The following is a 19,476-nucleotide window of genomic DNA, read 5'->3' as shown; positions in this document are numbered from 1 at the left end:
TGGAGTTCCTCAAGCAAAGGAAGATAGCTTTGATTAAATCAGCAGAGGCCAAAATTGGAAAGGACCGCTGCTGATAAGGCTTCTGGAGCTCTAGAGCTTCCTTTCGTTGAGATTTGGTCAAAATGGCAGCACAATTTTGTTACTCTCCCTGTACAAATGATGACTATAGGTAGATTCTATCGAATTACACCAAAGTACCTTATCATGTTAATAATTAAAAGCAAATTGTTAATAATTGGATGCAAAATTCATCAAATAATTAATTGTACCTATCAAAATGTATTAGTAAGTCATTCCATATGGAGAGAAAGGTAAACGTATGGTTATTCATATAGATCCTTTTTTTCCCCAAATACTTATTTTGTCAATTTTTTGAAATGAGAACGACGTTTTATTTGTCTCAGGTCAGAGGAAAAGGATCTAGAATAAGAAATGATATTTCCCAAGACATTGATGATGAAGATGATCTATTTTCACATAGAAAATCTCCTAAAATCGATCCTGAAACAAAACAGCAGAGATCCGTTATCTTAAAATGGTTAAAACAATTAAGTATCTCAAATCCATCTATTGCTGATGGTATCGAAGACTCTATTGTCAATTGGTTTTTGCAGTCAGGATCATTACTTCCAAAAGCTTTACATTTAAAAATCGAGAAAAAAACTACAGATTTAGTGTCAATGATTAGAACTCTAAATGAAAATGATGTCTTGACCGATGATACATTAAACTTCATGACAAACTCAGTTGAAACTGCTCCTCCAGAAGAATTAGTTTGGAGTATTCTCAATGATGCGTATAATTATGCTTTGAAAAAACAATCATCTGTTATACCTCTTACCAAAACTATTGGAGAAAATCCTCCAATTATTCTACAAAGAAATGTACTTAATAGAATATTGAAATCATTAGGATTACAAAGATTACCGAATGTTTTTGGCGATCCTAAAGATATAATTGACGATGATTTTCGAAATGGAAACTTCTTTTTTGCATTATACGAAAAATTAACTGGCGAAAAGGTTCAACCGGTTTCAACAGCAGTCTCACAGAAAAAAGCAATTAACAATACTCAAATGGTTCTTGTTCTTCTTGAATCAAAGAAATTTATTGATTCATCTTTTATTAATTGCGCTCCTCAGATTGTTTCGGGTGATCAATTTGTATTTCAACAATTATTATCAATGATATTCTATAACTGTTCAAAGATAAAAGGTCCAATCACCATAAAATTTGTTTCTCAAACTCAGACTACTTCTTATACAACAGAAAATCCAATTCCAAAATCTTATATAGAAGGATCAAATCTACAAGATGGCGTTACTTTGCCAAAATTACTCACGTCAATTGATCCGATTTATTCAAAGCTTCCATATTTACTCCTTAGTCCTCAGAATGATATTGAAAAGAAATGGAATATAAGAAAAACTATCGAATACCTTCAGAGGAAACCTGCCTGGCCAACTACAGAAAAAATTGACATAAATGATCTGATAGATGGCGAAGAATTGACAGTTCAAGCTCTATATAACGGTATTCTTGCCTGCTATCCACATAAATTCGCATCTGAAAAAGCTTGCAAATCTCTTCGTTTTATTTTAGGTTTAAATCCTGAACAATCAAATTATTAGCACTGTTGTGAGAGAATATGAGAAAATTCTGTTATATTAATGGAATTTTATTCATAATTTCTCATTTATTATTCGAATATATTTTATTCTTATTCATAGTTTATATTTTGTTATTATATATTGTTAGTAAACGTTTTTTCCTTTAGAAAACAGTATTAAACATTTTCACATTTCATTTGAATAAAATGCCAAAAAAAGAACTAAAACTTATACGAAAATAATTGTCATGGTCATGTAAGAATGGAGTTTTTTATTATAAATATAGTAAATATAGATAGTATAATGATTTTCTAAGATAAAAAACACTTTTATGCAAGAGCAGCAACCTTTTCTCTTTTTGGCTTCTCTTCCTCTTGTTCTTCTTGTTCTGGTTCCTGTTCACCTGTTTCTTCTTCTGCACCGCCTTCCATTTCTGCCAACATTCTTTCGTATTCCTCTTCGGCTTCGGCATCGAGGTCTGGAGTCATGCTCTGGCCAAGCAATTCTGTAACTTCGTTGACCTTTTCTGTTTGTTCCTGGTTTTCTTCCATTAATTGTTCAACCATTTCGACAGTAAGTTGTTCGTTCATTGTCTTAAGGACAGAGTTAGTCATTTCTAAGTTCTGAGCGAACTCCTTAGTAATTCTTGCAGTTTCGAGGTTATTAAGCTGTTCTTGAAGATTTGATAACATTCCATCAGTTTTGGCAATCATTGCCTCGCGAGCCTTCTTTGCTCTCATGACGAGCTTAGCACGATCCATTTTACCTTCTTTAGCAAGCTTCTTAGCAATTTCTAATTGTTTTTCGTTATCTGCTTCTAAACGGCTCTGATACTTCTTAAGACGATCACGGTTAACTTTAAGTGAAAGAACTGCCTTATCGTACTCCTCTTCTTGCTTCTGTGCTTGGGATTGTTCTCCTTCTTTCGAACCTCCGCAACCCATTTTTGAATGAAAAGTGTCAACGGTCGAAATTGAATACTTTTATTAGAAATCGATTGCTTTATTAGGCTTATAGTATCCAAAATGTGAGTTGCAAATTTCTTCAAAAATTTTATCTAAGGTTTGTGAAAATCAATGAAAATAGGTTTTTCAGACACATTGATTGCCTTAGCTACAAGATGGGTAACATTTAGATTCAATTGAGTTGGTCTCGAAAAGTTAAACCTCAATTAATTATAGAATTTTCGATCATTATCAACAATGTTTTCAATAAACTTATGTAATATTCCTATATTTATACCAAGCTTGAGCTAGGCTTTCATACATTTAGGAGCTAGTTACAGAGGGAGCTATTTTGGGGATGTAAAAAAATATTACGCCTGTAAATTGTTCGTTTTTTCAAATGTCGCGCGCAATCGATATTAGATCTTCGATTGAAGATGCGAGAGAGACAAAAAAGCTCCCAGCACTTCAGCGCAGGTGTACTACCGGTGTATCAAAGAAATCCACGACACTCGATGTAAATCAAATGAAAATGCAAATTGCAAGCATGGAGCTTCAGATTCGTCAGTACAAATCCAAAACTGTAAGATTAAATCAGAAAATTAGTGATAGCAAGACAGCCGTTAAAAGAGCTCTTGACAAAAATAATGAATCAAATCAAGTCGTTGTTGCTTCATCATCTACAATCGCACAAATAAAAGAAAACATTTCATCATTAGAAAATGCTTTGGATAAAGCAAATTCAGAATACAACACTCTGAGAATGAATGATGCTTTCTACGTTTCACAAGAACTTCAAGAGGAGCTGAAGGCATACTATTTAGAAACCCAAAGATTACATAATATCAAAGATAATACAAATAGAAAAGTCAAAATAGTAAATAACGAATTTGAAGTTATTAAGCAGCAGATCGAAAGTTTCCCTTACACACAACGCGAGGTCAATTCCGTTCAAGATAATATCGATGATCTGATCTCTAAAATTGATGCTTACACTAAATCTGAAACAAAATACAACGTTATCGAAATACAGAAGCAGTTAGATGTACCAAATAATAATGCCAAGGAGATTGAGCAGAAATCTAAACTTATTGAGCAGAAACTCAAAGAGCAAGTTGACAAATTAAAACAAGATATCGAAAAAGAGCAGGAGCGATTGAAGAATATCGAGAAGAATGACCAAAGAAATATGTGCGAACTTCAGCAGATCGTTGAAGATCAAGTCGGACAAATTCAAGCTGCTCTTGAAATTATCGAAAGTCAAGAGAACGAAGAAGAGGAAGAATCAGAGCAAGAAAAGCCACAAGAAGAATCAAAGCCTGCTGACCCTCAAGACGATGAAAAAATTGAAACATTTTAATTTTATTTTGTTTTATTTATCTAAAGAATCTGTTATTTACACACATAACTACCTATTATGATAATCATTTTCATTTTTAAAATAATCCAAATTTTTATGGCTTTGATTTAAATCAAACTTTCTGACAATTGGCGTGAAGCAACATTGAAAATTGGCATTAAAGGCCAAAATTGCGGTTCATGGTATATGGGAGTACGTGCACGCTTAACCGACAAAATCGCAATGGGTAGCTATAAAAATTTGTCTTTGTCAAGCATTTTACCATCGTTGTAATTTACATCTTCAAGTTTGCAAACATAGATCAATTCATTGTGAGTTTTGGAATATTTCTTTGGGAGCATTCCTAATGAAATTTTGAATTCACGAAACCTTGATTTTTTTTTCAATAAAATTTTGTATCGAATAACCTTTTCGTTGTAGTGAGATTTATTAAAATAAGCTGATTTGCATATTTCAGAGAACAATCATCCTATCGGTTTTGACATTAAAATTTCATGCAACTACCATACGTGATCACGTTAATTATTAATTTTTTTAAGGCAATAGTCACTTACATCCTATCTCAGTCAAAGAATTGCAAAGGTAATGAAGATGAGCTAGTAAATCACGAAGTTAAGCAAAAGTATTCATATCCAACGAAGTTTCCAAATTGGGCAGAACCAGTAACAGAACTATTTATTGGAAGAACCATAAACTCCATAAAATTTAATCGAAATATCAAACTATTTCGATTTCGTCGATCTCAATATCCCGATAATATCGGAACACGACAGCATCCCAATGGTCCGTTTATGCTCAAAGGCCGCAACTTGTTTATGTTCAAAAATATTCTTTATCTCAACAAATTTGTTAAGCTGAATGATGATGAAATTAAACTTTTGGGAAAGTATGCAATCAAAGACGTCATTGATACTTTGAATGTGGGTAATTATACGGTTTGGTGTAACGTTCTCAATTGTAGGGGATTTCTTGTAGGTGGAGTTATATACAGATATGCCAAACTTGTAGGTGCAGAAGAAGAAGTAATTGAAGAGATCAAAACATTTGCAAAATGCTTCAGAATGTATGATGATTTTGTTATAAATCCATATGACAATTACCTAGTTTTCAATTATTCAGATGGTACGCAAAGAAAAATTCTTAATGATCCAGATATGCCTCCATTGGAAATTGTCTATGATGATCCTGTTTTTGAATAAAATTTGTTTTTTTTTCAATTAAGAAATTAAAACGATCTGAGTGTTTCCCTTTTGAGTCTATATGGAAAAGGGATATTTAACGTACTACCTGACGATATTGGAGATCAAATTAAACAATGGCAATTCTTGCATTCGTGAACTTAGATTAATTTACTATAATGAGGGATAATTTGATTAAATATTGATAAGATTCAGCTAGTTTTAGGGGAGACGTAGAGCTTAAGTTTTTTTGCAATTTTCAACTATTTGAAGTGGGAATGAAATGCCTTTTGATAAATGTTAAGGCATTGTACCTCATATCTATGGTTTAATCATTTGCAATTCACCAAAAATTTCAGTATTTTCTAAGAGGGACTAGGATATACGAATTACTGATTCTACAGTATATTATTCCTTTAAATTTCATGAAAATTTGATGAGAGGCTTCGGAAAAACTATATCATATTCGACTAATTACACAATCCCTGGCTCTTTGAAAACCAAGACAATAATTGAGTAGTTTAAGACAAGGTACTTCCGAGATATACAGTTGGAATGAGATATCTCCGAAGAACCTTGCCTTGCTCGAGTAGTTATAGAATATTTGGCACTATGAAAACCATAGGATGGTAGTATAATCACAGGAGGGCAATAACATAATATCAATGCAGCCTAGATACTATATGATTGCAGCTAAGCTGCATTGATATTGTGCTTCTCGCTTGCAGAACTCTCATGGAAGACCAAGTGATCTCTGATGCCTGAATCACTTGCTGATGTAGACTTAGCAGCACTTTGGTTGGATCCAGAAAGAAGATCGTCGAAATCCAGCCTTGAAATATATATTAATTTTACTAAATATATGCATTATATTATAGGATAATGGACTTTTTGCAATAGTCTCTATTAAACATGTAAATATATATATACATTCCTTCAAAGTTCTTTCAATTACATTGAAAGAGAGGAAAATTCATGAAGAAAGACTTAGCAAACATAAAGGATCTGAATATGAAAACCATGAAGTTAAAGAAAATTCTTGCAATGTTATAACATTATCTCGAAATTCTTGAGACATTCAATAATATAAATCAAGACTAAATGTGATTGTATTCAAATATAAGGAATATTCGATGAGTATTGTTAAACAAGTTGTATTTGAACAATGTTTACTTCTGCTAGACAAAGCTGTTCAAAAATTTTTTTCTTTTTTTTCTCGATGTCAGAAAAGCCGATGCCTCAGGACTATATCCGTCTCTCCATGGAGAAACGCGTTAAGGTAAAAGTCCAGGAAGGTCAAGAACTCGAAGGAGTCCTTCATGCTTACGACGAGCATTATAATATCATTCTTGGCGATGTTTTAGAAAGTATAATGGGTCTTGATAAAAATGGAAAGTTTATTCCAGTTAGGCAAAATCAGATAGATATGCTTTTTGTTCGTGGAGATAGAATTGTTTCAATTGCAACAATTTGAACTTTACTTGATAAATTTATTCAATAATTACCCATGAAAATAATTGATAATGTTATCTACATCAATAATAAGATTATTCGTATGCATTTTTTACCGCAATGATGATAAAAATCCGTGTTGCTGCACACTGATGATACCATCATCTGAGCGAAATCATTAAAAAGAAAACTAACACACAGAGTCATAGATTTTAGTTTCACAATAATAAAATGCAAATTATATGTTCTTTAAAGGACAGGATCCTCGGTTTAACGAAGCTTTCATGTAAAATTGTTTATGTAATAAAAAATCATACATACTTTTCAAAATTTTTACATTTTTTTCTTCGAATATTTTCCTTTTTTTTACATACTGACTCTTTTAAGATATATTTATCAATATTTTGTATTGTTATGCTTGTGTATGCCATTGGAACAATAATACATTTAGCTTCTGATAAATTATCGAAATGTTTCACAATTGATGGTGTTATTGATCAAATTGACTATTTCTCTTTTTACACAGATAATAGAGTTATAAATATTCTCTGAAAATATTATTTTTCTGCATCAAACTCTGTTGAAGATGGTTAATATAGGAAAAATGGATTTTATACGCATATATTTTTACCAAACAAACAAACAAGTAGCATATCAGTTATATTCTGATGTCTAATCTGCGATTTGTATCCGAAGATTGAGTAATTGAGATTTGAGGACCAGAAGGGTGTTGCTTTTTAGGAAGAGAAACATCGATTTGTATATCCTTTTGATGCACTGCAACTTTTGGAGTGTTGTAACGATGTTGATTATAATATTGCTGTTTATCGCCAACATGAGCAGCAATTGGCGCTCTTGATGGTTGCTGTACTTTAATGTCCCCTCCTGTATTTGTTTTCACGATGACACCGTTTTTCTTTATTAAATTAACTGTTATTGGATTTCCATCAACGCGGAAACCAGAAAGTTCAATAGAAGCTTTCTGAGCTGTTTTGTTATCTCTGTATTGAACGAATGCGAATCCTAATGATCCCCAATCTGTTCTTGGAATTTGAACAGAGATAACTTCACCAACTCTGGAAAAGAACTTATGAACTTCGGATATATCAGCAGATTGTCCCAATCCTCGTACTATAACAACACCAATTCCATCAGCTACAATTCGTCGAGTTGTATCATCATATTTTATAATTCGTATAGGGATGTTATTAAATTTACTATAGTTTAAACGAGCTATGATTAAATTTGCACTATTTTCTGATTCTACTAATACAAATCCAATTGTTCCTTCAACACGACATTCTAAAACAGTTCCTGCTTGATTTAAATAGGAACCTAGATAGTTTGGATCAATACCGATTGGTAAATCACGTACAATTAAAAGAAACCCTTGAGTAAACTTCCTTGAATTCATTGATCTGATTTATAATATTTTGTGAAAAAAACGATTATCGAAGATAATAGTTAGAACTTCTAAAAGTTCAATCCAATGGAATAATATATTTCATCACTAGTTCTAAAATCAGAATAATAAAGAATTGATGATTTTAATATCATATTCTTGTATTTAAAACGAAATTCAATGGATATTTGAGTGTGGTACAAACTATCCAGTGTCACTTTTATTAATCTTATTTTAAAAAATTAATAAAATAATAATAAAAAATTATTTGAATCTTTTACATTAATTGTTTCTTTTTTAAAAGTACCTTTAAAGTACAATAAACAATGTTGTAAACAGAAATTCATCAAAAGTGACACCTCAGAAAAGCTAAAATATTGAATTTTTGGAACTTTTGATAGAGCACGTTTTTAAATATTAATTAAAGTAAATGTATATTTTGTAAAGATTCTTTTTAATAAAAAAATAAAATTTTGAAGAAGAACACAAAATCTTCTGAAAAATAATATCACATAAACTAAAAAAAAAAAGAAAAAAAAAAAAAAGGTAGTGGGGCTTCCAGGCACTTCGTGCCCTCTAGCCCCGAAGATGTTTAGTATAAATGAAGTTTTTATTCGGAAAATTGTTAGTCTTCTGGTGTGAATTCGGAGGACTCTTCTTCTTCCTCCATTGCTTTTGGGAAGAAGCCTTCTTCTGGGTCGAAAACATTATATAATGTGTCGCTTTTCACAAATTATATATGTTTTCATGTTTTGTCACTTTTCTGTCACTTTTCAGGGAAAAACATTTTTATTATTATATATAAATGAATTTTACAAAACCACCGTTACTGTTCTTTGGAAATAAGAGTAGATGTAAAGATATTATATTGAGAGAACTTAAGAAACTACCGAATGGTCTAACATTTGTAGATTTGTTCGGTGGAAGTTTCTATATATCCCATTTGTGCCATATAATATTCCCAGACTCAAAGATTATATGCAATGACTTCGACAACTATATGGACCGTCTCAAACATATACCAGACACAAACAAAATATTGAGTGAGTTAAAAGAAAAGATACCTATAGGTAAGATGGAACGTATACCATTAGATAACAAAAATATTGTGAGAGAGGTTTTGAAAAAAGCAGAATATATAGACTGGGATAGTATATCTGCTAGACTATTATATAGTGGTTCTATAAGAGTTCATGACATTGAAACACTTATGTCAAAAGTTTTATATCTTAACTATACAAATGTTTTCAAAGAGGACATAGAAAAAATATATTGAGGGTATAGAGTTTGTGAGATGTCATTGGACAGATTTGTATGAAAAATATAAAGACAAGGAAAATGTTTTCTTTATAGTGGACCCGCCGTTCTATAACACATGGGATTTTCAATACCAAGTAGACTGGACTTTGAGAGACTCTTTAGAAACTTTAGACGTTTTACATAACCATCCATGCTTTTACTTTACATCCGATAAAAGTGGTTTGGAAACCGTTATGAGATGGTTAGAGGACATACATGACTATGAGTTTATATATGACAAGATAGAATATGAGAGAGGTCCTATAAACTGGAGAAAGTGTCATAACAAAGAAATTTTATTAGTAAGTAAATGTGGTTTGAAATAGGACTACTTGTTTTAGGTTTTTTCCATTGTGTCATTTATTTATTTGACGTGGCAGAAAAGTACAGAGAATATGAAGATGAACCAATGCCTGCAAATGTTCAGCATATGTACTCGTAAGAGATATTTTTATCTAATATTAAATGGACGCACAGAACTTAGCGAATGCACAGCAACCTGGACAACCAAACCCAGAGAATATTCCAAATGAAGTTAGAATACAAACTGCAATGGCAAACTATGGTCAAGTGCCAACAGATGTACAAATGCAAACTGCCATGTCAAATGACGCTGCGTTAGGTTTGCCACCATGGTATGCAAATATGAGATGGAAAGAGTTTTATACAAACCCTGAAGTGGGATATAAACAACTTTATGCAGATGACGCGAACACAGGAGTTGACCCAGAATATGTTTTCTACCAGAGGAGAAACAGAATGTATGAGCTCCAGTTAAAGAATGCTATGGAACTCAACAGGAAACGTAAGAGACTAGGCGGACATTAGATTTTTACATATAGTAAAATGGGTTTCTTCAGTAGTATTGGAAACTTCTTTCGAAATGTTGGAAGAGGTATATGGAATGGAATAAAAACCGTAGGAAGAGGAATTTGGAACGGAGTCAAAAATATTGGTAAAAGAGTAGGTCAGTTCGTTGGTATTATACCTAAAGACCCTGAACCAGAAGAACAAGCTCCTGTTATACAACAGCCTGAACCTGCACCACAGTCTAGTTGGCAACCAAATCCAACACCTCAACCGTATTAAAAAATTATATTTTTACCGTTCGATAGTAGTTGTATATGAAACTAAGTTCTAAGTAAAACGCATGGTATAATGGAATTATTCTTTTTCTTCCATCTGTAGTAAACCATACTTGAAAGTCTGAAATACTTCCACTTGGTGGTTCGTATAACTTTGTAGGTTTTTCGTAAAAGTCATTTGCCAAGCATAAGAAAGAGTTTTGGGCGCCAGAAAATGAAGCATGAACAATAATAGCAGCTGGGTCGAAAACATCTTTAAATAAATATGGTTCATCTCTTGCATATCGACTGTAAATATTTGCTAAAGGAAGTTCGACTTTCTGATTTAACATTCTTTGCAAATAATACCATGACATTGCAGTGAATTCTGTATATATTGTTGTTCGTCTTTATTTGGATTGTTTTCGTAGATTTGAAATGACACTTGTGAATTTTGTTTGTCATATACAATTCTCACATAAAGTGTGCTCTCGGTATTTGCATATTCATCAGCATATTTTGCATAACATGAATTTATTTTATCTTCTATATTTTTTAACGCAGTCTGTAGAGAAGATGAAAGGTCAACTTGTATTAGCTCAATTTCTTCCCACATTTTTCGTTTCCCTTCAGATATATAATCTATATGAAACCTTACAATAAATGGAAAACTTTTATCTTCTACAGACACAAACTTCATTCTACGAAAGCCAATAGCTTTTGTGACAGATGGGTCTCTTAGCCATCTTAATGGGTAGTCAAAACGATAGCCTTCATGCTTTACGGTCTCTGTCTCAAACTTTTGACCGACATTAGTAAAAAGTTCATCTAATGGTTTAGTTGTAGCAACTCTTGAATTTTCTTTTTCTATTGGAAGCATATTTTATCTAGAATAAAAATGTCGAAAGATATTGCTTCCATGAGAGAAATACAACACAACCGACAACTCATTATGCAAGCTCTAAATAAGAACACAACAAACTTTTCAAACTATTCTAAGATATCTGAGTCATTGAAAGAAGGAAACTTAAAACTGACATTAAACCCAATGACAGATGAGTTTCTATTTCAAGACAAGAAGAACAATACTGTCTGTATAAATCCAACAAAAGGAACTTTAAACGAGAAACCTATAAATGAACTTCTTTTGAAAGCAGATGTTGACAACAAAGCTGACAAAGAATATGTAGACGATGCAATAGCAAAAGAAGAAGAAAGAGCTAACAATGCTTATGCAACAAAAGAACATACTCATCCTGAACTAGCAGACAAAACATATGTTGACAATAAAATGTCAAGTGAAGTGACAAGAGCTGAAAACGAATATTCTAAAAAGACTCATACACATTCTATATCTGAAATAACAGACTTAAACGTTAGCCTTGAAAAGAAAGCAGATAAGGAATATGTGGCTAGTAAGTTAGTGAAGAAGGCGGATAAGGAATATGTGGATGAAAAAGATAAAGAAATTATAGAAAGGGTTGACTGGTACCATGAATGGACATCGAAGACTTTTAAAGTTAAAGCCGATACAGGATGGGTTTCAGGATGTTTAGACCTTAAAGCAGATAAAACTTATGTTAACGATGAGTTAGAGAAGAAAGCAAATAAGAACCATACACATACAAGTTTTACAACTGTTGCTATAGAAAGTATTGAAGGAACGGTTGAAGAAACTGGTGGGGATGCAATATATTGTAAACCTCCTAACTTTCCACAAGGTTTAACATCGGATGACGACATAACGACGATGAGAAACATTAGATGTAAAGATGTTTATGTCATGAAGGATGAATATAATACTAAATTCACTGCTCAAGATTTATATGACAAGAAAGCAGACAAAACAGAGCTTCAAACATTAAAGACAGAAATACTTCAAACATTATATCCTATAGGCTCTATTTATACGTCAATGAACTCTACCAGACCAGAAACAGTTCTGGGTTTTGGAACTTGGACTCAAATAGTTGACAGGTTTTTGTATTGTGCAAACTCTTCAAAGGAAACAGGAGGAAGTAAAACGATTTCAGGTGAAAATTTACCTGCGCACAGTCACTACATAGATTTAAGTACATCTCAAGCAGGTTGGCATAAGCATAAATTTTGGGATTGGTCAGCAATGAAAAAAGGTAAAGGATATGATGTTAAAGACGACGTTCAGTTTGCTATAAATTGTTTCTGGGGTGACACTCAGGGAGATGGAAACCATACACATCGCGTTTCGGGATATACGCAAACAACGGGACAAAGTAAAGACTACATGCCACCTTACATGACAGTTTACGCATGGTATAGAATTGCTTAGTCGTCATTTTCAACTTCTTTAGCATATTCGTCAGGAGTTGTCTTATATTTGTTAGGAACTGTCTTTGAAAGTATACCACCTTGAACTTTGACAAGTTTGAAACGAGGTCTGACAATAGTAGTTTTATCTTCTGCTTGCAGTCTGTACATTTTGCCATGTTTGCCTAAAACTTCATAATATTCTCTTGTATACTTTCTTCTATTTTTACGAACACGAATGTGAGTACCTGTCGGGTTCCCATTGTTGTCATAGTCAATAGTATTTTCATATGGGTCGCGTTTAGGTATTTCTATTTTTACTTTGTCGCCTTTCTTAAGTTTGAAGCCCGGCATTCTTTCTTGTTTGTCTCTTTTGACTAAATTATTAAATATATAGTCTTTCTCTAAGTCAGGGTTGTTTTTCATTTCTTCGGGGGAGTGGTTTCCCAAACCTTTTTGTTTACGGCTATTGTAAATATTTAAAACTTGTCTCATCTTTGCCATGGAGAAGTGTCTATATTTGTCGTCATATGACATTTCATTTGCTTCACCACCTTGTGGTTGGTTTAAGTCTCTTAACATTTTTATACAACCGTCAATGACACCAAGAGCAGAATGGTTTTGGTCGACAATGAAATATTGGTTTACATTTTTTGAACGCAGATAGTTTTTTACATCATCTGATTTGAAAGAACTTTCACAGTCAGATGTCAGTTTTGTTGGATGGTATTTGTCAACGAATATTGTCAAAGCTGCTAAGATATCTAAAATAGCTTTGGACTGTAATGGTATGGCTTCACAGTATCTTGTGTTTTGACCAACAAATATTAGCCAGTATGGTGGTCCATCTTCTCTATACCTCGGAATGTTTTCCAAGATATCCATAAACCAAGCATTTGGTGTTGAACTAAAGATTTTTATCATGAGTGCTTTCTTTGTTGCCTTAGAAACATAGGGGTCCTTGTTTGGATTCGTCATTTTTTAACCCATAAGAAATGGGTTTATTTGGCGCATTAGCAGGAGTTGCATCCAGATTTTTGCCCGCAGTGGGAACAATAGCCAGAGGTGTATTTGGAGTTGGAAGGAAGATTTTGAGTACATTAGGTATACTTAAAGAGAAAGCACAACCTATTATACAAACTGTACAGAAAGGTTGGGATGTAGCACGAGATGCAGCAAATCTTATTCCAAATCCTGAAACAAGAGGAAAAGTTCAAGGATGGATGGACAATGTAGGAAGACAAGCAGGAAACTATTATAACAAAGCAAATGACTACTATAACCAAGCAGGACACTATATGGACCAAGGTGAAAGATTCTTTAACAGAGGATATAACCATGCACAACAGTGGGTAAACAATAACCAACCGCAACCACCTCAAACTTGGGGAATGTAAAGTTTTTTACTGAGATGAAATGAACAATACAGCATTGAGACAAATGGGTTCAAGATGGATTTGTCGACTTCCAGCAGTTACACAACGTGTTTGTCAAGTTCTTCCTATACCTCAGGAAGTTTTAGACCGACTTAAAAAACCTAAACAACCAGTTGAAAACAAACCAAACTAAAATTTTTTACTGAGATGAAATGACCGAAGAAGTTGAAACGGTAGATTTGACACCACAAACAAAAAGTTCAGAACCATTGTCAAAACCTGTCAAAGAACTTACAGATGAAGAGAAAAATTCAATAATAGAAAGTGCCAGGTCTGGAAATACAAACCCTAACTATAAAGTCACTTTTCATAGAAATGGAACGGCTAGTATCTCAAAAAAGAAACAGACTCTCACAAATAAAATATTGAAGTCTGAAGGAGCTTTCGAGACAACAGATGGAAAAGTTTACTTCACTGACCAACAGTTCATTATAGAACATCTCATTGACTTAGAGTCGAAATATTCTAAACTTTACAACAAACACAAAAAGTTGAAAGGAAAACAAAAACAAATGGCATATGATATTTATGAAGATGTTGACAACACAACTGTTCCTGCAGGTGAAGTAAAGTCAGAGGAACCGAAAAGTGACGAAAAACCGATAGAAGAAGAGAAACCAAAAACTGAAGATAAACCAAAACCAAAGTTTAGTTTGGAAACTAAACCAAGTCAACCTTCATTAGCTGGTATGGGTTGGCGTCAAAGACTTATGGCAGCAGGTGGTTATGTAAAGTAAAGAAAAAAAATATTTTTTATTTTTATAAAAATGCCCCCATATAGAATGGATAGAAAGTCTGCTAGAATAAAAGCAGAGTTGCAAAGATATGGTTGGAGAGTTTCGAAGAATTTTAAATATAGGAAGGGAAGACCCATAAAAGTCTATGACAAACTGGCTGGTCTTCGCTACGAAATGGATTTGGAAACAGCACGTGCAAATTATCCAAACAGACTAGAGAGGTTAGAAGAAGAACGTCTTATGGACATGCCTTTCGATGTTAGTGAACCTCAAGTTGAAGGACACGACGGCTTTGCCAGATTCTACTGGAAACATGACGAACAATTGCATCCTTTGAGAAGGAAAAAAGGTAGTGCAGAGGATGGTCATGCTCCCATGGAAAGAACAAGATATGCATATGAAAAGTATCGTGAAGTTAGAAGTCAAATTACATCTGGTCGAACCTTTACAGTAAACTTTGACGAAGGAAAGAACAAAGAAGGCTTCATGGGTGTACTTGCTGCCATACAAGACGGAAATAAGAAAGGATACAATCTCAGATTGACCATAACAGATTTGGATGGTCACATTTACTATGCAAATGGCAATGAACAAACAGCTGCAAAACTTCTTGACGCTTTCAAGACTACAAAGAGAGAACAAATGTTTGACTCCGACTCAGACATTTTGAATGCAATTGAAGGAATTGCAAGTGTCAAGTTCGAATGGTACCAACCTAACCCTCAAGCAGTCAGACAACATGCTGGATACTTCCCGTTCATAAATAAGTCTGACATTGACTTGACAAGGTATGGAATTTACAATTCAATTGAAACAATTGTCAATGAACCTTGCATTCTTACATGTCTCAGGAACTCTGGTCTTGTTACAGATGAGAAGATGAAGTATCTTGAGTCATGTGTGAAGACAAGGTACATTCTCAGAGGTCAATTGGCAAAAATTGCACCGTTGGCAAATGTCAATATCCGAGTCAACATACCTACAGCTAAAGGTTCTTCACATGACGACTATGTTGTTGACAAAGACTTACCATGGTTGAAGATTGTAATTGTCCACAACCACTTCATGTTGAACGAAAGTCTTACAAACCCATTGTTCGGAAAAGGCAAGTGCAACATTGTCAGAGCTGTAAACATTCTTTTCGAGAAAGGTTTGTTGGAACCAATTCCAGATGACAAGCTGACAGAAACTTTTGTACCAAAAGACGAAACAAACTTTTCACTGTTAGCAAGACCAAAAGTTGTTCCAGACAAAGTTCTAGTACAAAAGAAGTACACAATTCCACAAGGAGTTGGATTGTTCGGATACCAACCTGAACCAGAAGAACTTCCAATGAGGTTGCAAGAACTTCAAGATGCTATAAACAAACTTCCATTGAGACATCCAATTGACGTCAAATTGTATTGGAGAGCATCTGAGTTAGGTCAGAAGGTTTTATATGAAACAGGTTGCTTCGACGATGTTTATGAGATAACAGGAGAAGTTTCTCAGAAGATAAGAGACTCACTTGAATTTCCACAAACTGGACCAATTGGTTGTGACAAGTTCGACTCAGATGAAAAGATATACTATGTCGACCTTAACGCTGCATACATGAGGTTTGTCCAATATATTCCGACTGGAATTCCAAACGAAGATGGTGAGTTCCCGGGAAGGAACTATACAGTTGGAAAAGTCATACAACAACTGTATGATATTAGGAAAGCTTCAAACCCCAAACTTGCAATGACACTCAAATTGCTTATGAATTCGACATGGGGATATTCCATTAAGAAACCTCAAGAGATGAAGAGTAAACATTATGAGAAGGTCGACAACTTTGTTGAAAGGTTTTCTCCTTTTGTTTTGAAGTACGAATTCACTCAAGGTCAAAGTGGCTTAGTAACCACATTAAAACCTATTGTCGAACATTGGTCTTACCCTCAGTTCGCAAAAGCAGTCCTTGACAACTACAACAAATTCTTCTCCGAAGTCAAATCCAAAGTCAAGGTTTACTATGAGAACATTGACGCACTCATGACGAACGAAGAAGGGTACAACAAACTCATTGAAATGGGCATGGTCGGTGAAAAGATGGGTCAATTCAAATTGGACAAAATTTTCACCGAAGTTCATGTCCTCTCCAAGCGTAAGTACTGGGGCATACTTGAAGACGGCACAGAAATAAAACATTGCATGAAATAAAAAATTTTTATTCGAATTTGAATTAAAATGTGGGAATTCTTGGGAACGGGAAAGGCTTATTTACTTGAGGAACAGGTAAAGGTGGTGGAGGTGGAGGTGGTGGCAACCAGTCCATTTTATATTCCTTCCTAGCTAATTTCCGTTTAATTTCATGGTCGCCCTCGGAGTCTTTGAATCGGACAGGTCGAGTTACACCATTCTTGGTCTCAAACTCATATATAACCTGTTTGTCTGTATTTTCATCGACTATGGCACGAGACATAAACATTGACCAAACGGACAAAAAGTGTCATTTCGGATGGTCACGCAGCCAATCGCATTCGAGCACTTCGAAGAAGCCTTACGTTCCAAGGGAGAGGGTGTCTGGTGCAAGGCAGAGGTCATGAAACTCTACGAGCAGTACATCCTCAATGCCTGGGAGGACAAATCGTCCTTGGATTGGCAATTCTACCAACTCCTCTGGGACGACCTCCTACGCAACTGGGATAACGAAAGAGCCCAATTCAAAGGTCGGGAACTAATTTTGCAAATTACCCTTAATTTAACATACTTATCCAAATAAACACCTAAATTTACTTGGGGTTTCCCCCTAAAATAAAATTTTTTTACTCTTAGAACCACTCGAGGTTCTCCTTACGGTTGTTGAGCTTGTCACCGTCAATGTGTCTGACCTTCGTCTTCTTGCCTGGATTTGGAACCCATTGAATTGCGACAAGCTTGCCCATGGAAACTGAACCGTAATTCCGAAGGTTAAGGTTCAAGTGTCCCAAGTTGTTGAGGACTGGGGTAAGAACCTTACCTGTCGCCTTGTTGCGGATTTTGTATGGGTAGGGTTGGGAAATTTCGTAAGCGTCATCGACAACAAGGGTTGACCAAACTTCCTTTTCTTCGTGTTTCTCTTCTTCTTCTTCTTCTTCTTCCTCTTCTTCCTCTTCTTTGATAATACCTTCGGCAATTCTGTGTTCACGAAGTACGGTGTTGCATGTTCTGTCCTTTCCGAGTACCTTCCAGATGGCGTCTATCTCTTCGAAGAAACGGTAGATGAGTCGGGCAAGGTTTTGGTTCTCTATGTTGTATTGGCGCAAGGTTTCCGCGAAATCGTTCAGGACTTTCTTATTGGAAGCTTGGTTCGTGAGGACTTCGACTTTGAGATTGGTTATCTCTTCCATAAGACTACTTTGGAGAGTCTTAATGGTGTTTGACAGATGAGCGTTCAATTGGGCAATTTGAATTTGAACTGGGCGCTTTTCTGGCAACCTTGAAAGGACATCTGCCATTGAGTTTGGCTTCGGTGCTTGTTCGGACATCGAAAAAATGAAGTGGTTTGAGAATGGCGGTTTTACTTCAAAAAGCTTGTTATGACAGTTATGTCATACAACAAGTTTAAAATAATATCTTGTTCTTCTTCTGAACGTTTGTTGTCTCTTCCGATAAAAGTTTGGAACATGAGAACCAAAAAACGTTTTTTGAGGAACCGAAAGAGTTCAGGCAAACGTTCATATTCCGGATATGTTGAGAGCAGTTCGAAACATCTGAGCTGACTTTCGGACAAAATTGGGACAATGTCAACAAATTCATCTTTGGTCGGACTGCTTGAAGGTAAGTCCCTTACATGTAAGTAGCTCTGGTAAAGTCTTCTCATTTCTGCTAACTTTTGGAGTATAGCTTCGTAGTTTAGAAGTTTTAATTTTAATTGTCTTATTCCACTCTTGACATCTAAACGGTAACTATCCATGAGGTCAAGAGTAGCTTTGGTAGCTTTAAGTGGAGCTATCTGTTCCTTGACCTCTGCAATTTTGGTTGCAATTGTGATTTGAGCTCCTTTAAGTTCGCCGTCTATGTCGTTCTCAACGTCTTCAACGATGGCTTGAAACTCTTCATCGGTCCATTGAGATTGGTGTGGGACGAATTTAACTTGCTTCATTCAAAAAATGAAAAAAAAATGTTTTTACTCTAAACGTTAAGGTTTACAGTACTGGTTGGATGTCGCCTTCTGAGGTTATGAAGAACGGCCGTCCTGAGAAGTGGAAACAGTGCTCTGAGAATTTGTATAATTCGTGGAATTGGACTCTCTCTGTTTGGAAGTTGTATCCATGGGCGCTTTGCAAAGAACTTGAGAAGAGCTTCTTTCTTCATCTCCTTTATGTCGTCTACAGGAGTGTTTTCTGGTATTTGAATTGGAATTCCGGTTTCAATTTCGATTTTCAGCGCACCTCTTCCAGACAACCAGCAGCCGAGGGACTTGTTGGCTTTGTCCTTGCCCAAGTACTGCTTAACAACTTCATTTATCTCTATAAGGTAAATTGCCTCATCTAATGGCTCGATGTTGTCCATTGTTCTGTTTCAGAACTAGTCTTGTACTTTTTCAGAACAATACTTGTACTGTTTCAGAACTAGTCTTGTACTGTTTCAGAACAATACTTGTACTTTTTCAGAACAATACTTGTCCTTTTTCAGAACAAATTTCCCGTAAAAGCTCTCAATTTGTGAGAAAAATTTTCTGTTTCAGAACAATACTTGTACT

The 19,476-nt window shown here is 34.7% G+C and overlaps 19 protein-coding genes and 1 pseudogene across 20 annotated transcripts, besides 5 other annotated features; 12 read left to right on the top strand and 8 right to left on the bottom strand.

Moving 5' to 3' along the window:
• Window positions 1-37: 37 nt before the first annotated feature.
• Window positions 38-107: a mobile genetic element.
• A 267-nt stretch (window positions 108-374) lies between these two features.
• TVAGG3_0535880 (calponin-homology domain, CH-domain family) lies at window positions 375-1,702 on the top strand (the record flags this gene model as incomplete). Its single annotated transcript, XM_001326257.2, has 1 exon — window positions 378-1,631. The coding sequence occupies one exon, from the start codon at window positions 378-380 to the stop codon at window positions 1,629-1,631; it is 1,254 nt and encodes a 417-aa protein (XP_001326292.1).
• Window positions 1,703-1,768: 66 nt separating this feature from the next.
• Window positions 1,769-2,559, bottom strand: TVAGG3_0535870 (vacuolar transport; the record flags this gene model as incomplete). The annotated part of the gene is made up of 1 exon (XM_001326258.2): window positions 1,940-2,554. One exon carries the CDS (start codon window positions 2,552-2,554, stop codon window positions 1,940-1,942), a length of 615 nt encoding a protein of 204 aa, XP_001326293.1.
• Window positions 2,560-2,954: 395 nt separating this feature from the next.
• Window positions 2,955-3,977, top strand: TVAGG3_0535860 (uncharacterized protein; the record flags this gene model as incomplete). The annotated part of the gene is made up of 1 exon (XM_001326259.1): window positions 2,955-3,914. One exon carries the CDS (start codon window positions 2,955-2,957, stop codon window positions 3,912-3,914), a length of 960 nt encoding a protein of 319 aa, XP_001326294.1.
• Window positions 3,978-4,408: 431 nt separating this feature from the next.
• TVAGG3_0535850 (uncharacterized protein) lies at window positions 4,409-5,113 on the top strand (the record flags this gene model as incomplete). Its single annotated transcript, XM_001326260.1, has 1 exon — window positions 4,409-5,113. The coding sequence occupies one exon, from the start codon at window positions 4,409-4,411 to the stop codon at window positions 5,111-5,113; it is 705 nt and encodes a 234-aa protein (XP_001326295.1).
• A 415-nt stretch (window positions 5,114-5,528) lies between these two features.
• Window positions 5,529-5,730: a mobile genetic element.
• A 581-nt stretch (window positions 5,731-6,311) lies between these two features.
• Window positions 6,312-6,856, top strand: TVAGG3_0535830 (cytoplasmic mRNA processing body assembly; the record flags this gene model as incomplete). Its single annotated transcript, XM_001326261.1, has 1 exon — window positions 6,312-6,566. One exon carries the CDS (start codon window positions 6,312-6,314, stop codon window positions 6,564-6,566), a length of 255 nt encoding a protein of 84 aa, XP_001326296.1.
• A 251-nt stretch (window positions 6,857-7,107) lies between these two features.
• TVAGG3_0535820 (RNA binding) lies at window positions 7,108-7,959 on the bottom strand (the record flags this gene model as incomplete). The annotated part of the gene is made up of 1 exon (XM_001326262.1): window positions 7,203-7,958. One exon carries the CDS (start codon window positions 7,956-7,958, stop codon window positions 7,203-7,205), a length of 756 nt encoding a protein of 251 aa, XP_001326297.1.
• Window positions 7,960-8,136: 177 nt separating this feature from the next.
• Window positions 8,137-8,273: a mobile genetic element.
• Window positions 8,274-8,311: a mobile genetic element.
• Window positions 8,312-8,465: 154 nt separating this feature from the next.
• Window positions 8,466-19,476: part of a mobile genetic element that runs on past the window's edge.
• TVAGG3_0535790 (uncharacterized protein) lies at window positions 9,711-10,073 on the top strand (the record flags this gene model as incomplete). Its single annotated transcript, XM_001326263.1, has 1 exon — window positions 9,711-10,073. One exon carries the CDS (start codon window positions 9,711-9,713, stop codon window positions 10,071-10,073), a length of 363 nt encoding a protein of 120 aa, XP_001326298.1.
• TVAGG3_0535780 (serine threonine-protein phosphatase family) lies at window positions 10,092-10,334 on the top strand (the record flags this gene model as incomplete). The annotated part of the gene is made up of 1 exon (XM_001326264.1): window positions 10,092-10,334. The coding sequence occupies one exon, from the start codon at window positions 10,092-10,094 to the stop codon at window positions 10,332-10,334; it is 243 nt and encodes an 80-aa protein (XP_001326299.1).
• TVAGG3_0535770 (uncharacterized protein) lies at window positions 10,339-10,662 on the bottom strand (the record flags this gene model as incomplete). The annotated part of the gene is made up of 1 exon (XM_001326265.2): window positions 10,339-10,662. One exon carries the CDS (start codon window positions 10,660-10,662, stop codon window positions 10,339-10,341), a length of 324 nt encoding a protein of 107 aa, XP_001326300.2.
• TVAGG3_0535760 (uncharacterized protein) lies at window positions 10,984-11,189 on the bottom strand (the record flags this gene model as incomplete). The annotated part of the gene is made up of 1 exon (XM_051237758.1): window positions 10,984-11,189. A coding segment is annotated over one exon (206 nt), but the record flags the coding sequence as incomplete, so codon positions are not given.
• TVAGG3_0535750 (uncharacterized protein) lies at window positions 13,591-13,992 on the top strand (the record flags this gene model as incomplete). The annotated part of the gene is made up of 1 exon (XM_051237757.1): window positions 13,591-13,992. One exon carries the CDS (start codon window positions 13,591-13,593, stop codon window positions 13,990-13,992), a length of 402 nt encoding a protein of 133 aa, XP_051095581.1.
• On the top strand, window positions 14,012-14,164 carry TVAGG3_0535740 (uncharacterized protein; the record flags this gene model as incomplete). The annotated part of the gene is made up of 1 exon (XM_051237756.1): window positions 14,012-14,164. One exon carries the CDS (start codon window positions 14,012-14,014, stop codon window positions 14,162-14,164), a length of 153 nt encoding a protein of 50 aa, XP_051095580.1.
• Window positions 14,184-14,768, top strand: TVAGG3_0535730 (phage tail repeat-like family; the record flags this gene model as incomplete). The annotated part of the gene is made up of 1 exon (XM_001326266.2): window positions 14,184-14,768. One exon carries the CDS (start codon window positions 14,184-14,186, stop codon window positions 14,766-14,768), a length of 585 nt encoding a protein of 194 aa, XP_001326301.2.
• Window positions 14,814-15,438, top strand: TVAGG3_0535720 (uncharacterized protein; the record flags this gene model as incomplete). Its single annotated transcript, XM_051237755.1, has 1 exon — window positions 14,814-15,438. A coding segment is annotated over one exon (625 nt), but the record flags the coding sequence as incomplete, so codon positions are not given.
• Window positions 16,220-16,952, top strand: TVAGG3_0535710 (annotated as a pseudogene). Its single transcript has one exon. A coding segment is annotated over exon 1 (733 nt).
• Window positions 16,975-17,214, bottom strand: TVAGG3_0535700 (uncharacterized protein; the record flags this gene model as incomplete). Its single annotated transcript, XM_051237754.1, has 1 exon — window positions 16,975-17,214. One exon carries the CDS (start codon window positions 17,212-17,214, stop codon window positions 16,975-16,977), a length of 240 nt encoding a protein of 79 aa, XP_051095578.1.
• TVAGG3_0535690 (uncharacterized protein) lies at window positions 17,251-17,514 on the top strand (the record flags this gene model as incomplete). Its single annotated transcript, XM_051237753.1, has 1 exon — window positions 17,251-17,514. One exon carries the CDS (start codon window positions 17,251-17,253, stop codon window positions 17,512-17,514), a length of 264 nt encoding a protein of 87 aa, XP_051095577.1.
• Window positions 17,564-18,259, bottom strand: TVAGG3_0535680 (cytochrome B-C1 complex subunit 6, mitochondrial family; the record flags this gene model as incomplete). The annotated part of the gene is made up of 1 exon (XM_051237752.1): window positions 17,564-18,259. The coding sequence occupies one exon, from the start codon at window positions 18,257-18,259 to the stop codon at window positions 17,564-17,566; it is 696 nt and encodes a 231-aa protein (XP_051095576.1).
• TVAGG3_0535670 (uncharacterized protein) lies at window positions 18,573-18,876 on the bottom strand (the record flags this gene model as incomplete). Its single annotated transcript, XM_051237751.1, has 1 exon — window positions 18,573-18,876. A coding segment is annotated over one exon (304 nt), but the record flags the coding sequence as incomplete, so codon positions are not given.
• On the bottom strand, window positions 19,067-19,286 carry TVAGG3_0535660 (uncharacterized protein; the record flags this gene model as incomplete). The annotated part of the gene is made up of 1 exon (XM_051237750.1): window positions 19,067-19,286. A coding segment is annotated over one exon (220 nt), but the record flags the coding sequence as incomplete, so codon positions are not given.

This window comes from Trichomonas vaginalis, chromosome II, assembly GCF_026262505.1.
Source record: "Trichomonas vaginalis G3 chromosome II, whole genome shotgun sequence".
In the NCBI taxonomy this organism is placed as follows: Eukaryota; Parabasalia; order Trichomonadida; family Trichomonadidae; genus Trichomonas; species Trichomonas vaginalis.
The sequence above is the reverse complement of the archived record's forward strand: the minus strand, read 5'-3'. Positions and strand labels throughout refer to the sequence as shown.